Source organism: Diadema setosum, chromosome 8 (genome assembly GCF_964275005.1).
Source record: "Diadema setosum chromosome 8, eeDiaSeto1, whole genome shotgun sequence".
NCBI lineage: Eukaryota > Metazoa > Echinodermata > Echinoidea > Diadematoida > Diadematidae > Diadema > Diadema setosum.
In genome coordinates, this window is record NC_092692.1 from 4851653 (window position 1) to 4854685 (window position 3033).

The 3033-nt window shown below is 45.7% G+C and overlaps 1 protein-coding gene across 1 annotated transcript; it reads left to right on the top strand.

The window, feature by feature from the left end:
• The first annotated feature begins 947 nt into the window (after window positions 1-947).
• Window positions 948-2549, top strand: LOC140231713 (uncharacterized). The gene is made up of 2 exons (XM_072311867.1): window positions 948-1429; window positions 1859-2549. The coding sequence occupies exons 1-2, from the start codon at window positions 948-950 to the stop codon at window positions 2547-2549; spliced, it is 1173 nt and encodes a 390-aa protein (XP_072167968.1).
• Window positions 2550-3033: the final 484 nt, after the last annotated feature.

The window sequence follows — 3033 nt, forward strand, 5'->3', positions numbered from 1 at the left end:
AAAAGACTATGTTATAAAGATTCTCAACTACGCATATTAGTGGACTCCCGTTATAACCAAGTCCTCTGGACCGGCATTTTTTCTTTCGTTATATCGAAATTTCGTTATAATCGGACAAATAAACAATAAAAATACATAGAGTTGATAATGTTGCGACCTGAATTTTTACTTCGGTGTGTTCGTTATAACAGGAGTGCACTGTATGCGAACTGGAGACAAGGGAGTCACGAGAACAGAGAGATTTTTCATGGTCATACCACCGCAACAACTCTTCCCTGAAAAAAGAAAAAGAAAAAATGTGTACATACTCTGACTGTATACCAACACGACTGACTAAACATGAACAACCAGTCATGAGAATATGGGGGAAAAGACGGAAGTTATAGAAGATAACCAGAAAATATACGTTCGTTTAATTCTGGTTTAATTGCACTGCCATGAGCAGTGTCTGGTGCGCATCTTACTCGGGAAGTCATGCCATTTTCTCTTGGGCGCAGTCAGTATAAATTGTTGAACTCGTATGTACTTTGTGAAGTAGATCCGGTTGTAGTGTTATTTTCTGTTGGTGTAAAAAAGTGACTTAACATCCTCGTACGAATCACCTTGTTTGTATGTTGTACCTGAATGATGCAGCGCATACAAAAGCGTGTGCTTATTATGCGTTTTATAAATTTATTATTATTATTATTATTATTATTATTATTATTATTATTATTATTATTTTGAATATGTTGATGTAAGTGTTTACTTGTTATTTCTGAACGCTTTTTCTAATCTATGAGATGACTGATTACATGGGCACTGTGTCCGCAAATCATTCACGCTTTCGTCCATGTCGTGATCTTACAGGTTAAACGACGTCGACGTGTCCACCGTCCTTCGGCCGTTGGCTTGCGCAGGAGTAACTTCCATCTTTGCCAATCATATCAAGAGAGAACCAGACCGCTATGGCGCTGGAACAACCTTTCAGTCACTGGCCGTTTGGGAAGCAGGGGCAGCAGAACTCACAACTCTTGAACGGCAACGCCAGGCGCTACAACACGAATGATTCCCCCTTCAAGCACATCAGTCCCATCCCCACAGGAGGCAGGGATTTTGGGACCTTTCCCATGGTTGATCGCCAATCGAAGAATTCAGTGCGGGAGCAACTCACGCAGGCTTTGAACAGCCGTGCGTCGCAAGGGTTCGTTCCGAGCCTGCAACCTGTCCAGCAGACAATGTTCGATCCTATTCAGGAGGATGAAGTGATGAGTCCAGAACCTGTCCCATCCCCTCGCCAGGCTCCTCGGAATTACTTCGACAATGAACCTCCTCAGGAACCGAGACGCGGCTTGTCGCTTATGGACAGATACGGCCAAGGGCCGACCAGAGGAGAACCCATCAGGCGCACGAATTCCCTGGTGGATTTCGCCTTGTTCCTGGACCAAGCGCAACCACACCAACCTCTACAAAGTGCGACTGCACATCAACAACAGCAGCAGCAGCAGCAGCAACATAGGCAGCAGCAGCAACAACAACAACAACAACAACAGCAGCAGCAACATAGACAGCAGCAGCAACAACAACAACAACAACAACTTCCTTACCGAGAGGGACCAACTTATGGTGGTCGCCAACAGTACTCCTTGGAGAGACGAGCAAATGGAACTCGACAACTGAGCTCTCTGACTGGACAGCATAACGATGTTCGTCGGCCTTTGGGAAGACAGCCTACTGGTATTCAGCAACGCCAAATGGCGAACGGATACCACAGTGGTCGCCAGCACATGCCCTTGGACAGACAGCCTACAAGTGGCCGTCAACAGCCCGTAGGGAACGGATATATGAACGGTCATCTTCCACAATCCTCTTTGGACAGACAAAGAAACGGAGTCCGTAAAGTTCCCTTCCTCACTCAACAGCCAATGCAGACGAATGTCCCCAAATCCCGCACTACGATACCACCACGCCACCAGCCAGACATTGTCTATTCCCGAGACCACATAAAAGTACGTCAGCAACCTCCTCGCTACATACAACCCCGGAAGAAGTCAAGCATCGCCACACCGGTTGGGATCTGTTTGACAATTTTCGGCATCTTGGTTGTAGCCGCCTTTGTCGCGGCTTTCGTTGCCCTCTTACTCCTCAGACCCGACGTGTGGCCGACGAGTGGTCTTCTCCTAGGTGGAGTTGTGGTTGGCTTGCTTTTGTTTGCGACTGGTGGCATATTCGTCTGTCATAGGTGCCTTCATTCTTCTCAGGAAGATCCCTACCCTTCCTCTTTCGACCGATTTGACGACATCGGAAGGGAAAGAATTGGAGACTCGGGGGAGTGGCAGACGTTGGACGACGGGAGAGGAAGGCAGCGACCAGACCCCATGACGGAATATCAAAGCCAACCAGATCCGTTCTCGGCTGAAGAATTTCTCGAACAAGACATTACTCCCGATACTGATGTAGACAATCCACGTGACATACCGAATGGCGGGAACTCGTTGCCCAATGGGGTTCCCTCACAACTCACCTTTACAAGTCTCGCAAAAACTACCCCTAATGAGTACTTGTACTAGTTTTTTCCCCCTCACTTTCTTCCTCGTCTTCCCTCTCTTGCACATTCTCCTCCTCCTCCTCCTCATTCTTCTTCGTGTCCATCCTCTCCTCTTTCAAAATGACACTGTTGATGTAATGATGGGATGTCTGATTTGGGCTTTGTAGCCAGCATCAGATTGTTTATCGCTATCGCTCCTCCGTGAAGAGAAAAAGAAGGTAATCTCAATTGTTTCTGTACATGATGCGCTAAGCATTACTAGTACTCTTCGCTTTAATCATTACAACATAAATATTTGATTAATGTGAATTGATTTTGCAAGCCTTGACCTTTCAAGCAAACTTTTCAGTCTCTGGCTGAATCCTTGTCTATGCTAGCACCTACCACATTAGCTATGCATTAATTTTTCTACTTCGTTGGTGTTTACGGTTATTTATATGTAAAATTTGATTAAACATTAATTCGTCTAATACTTTTGTCGTATACAAGATATGAGGCTCAATTCG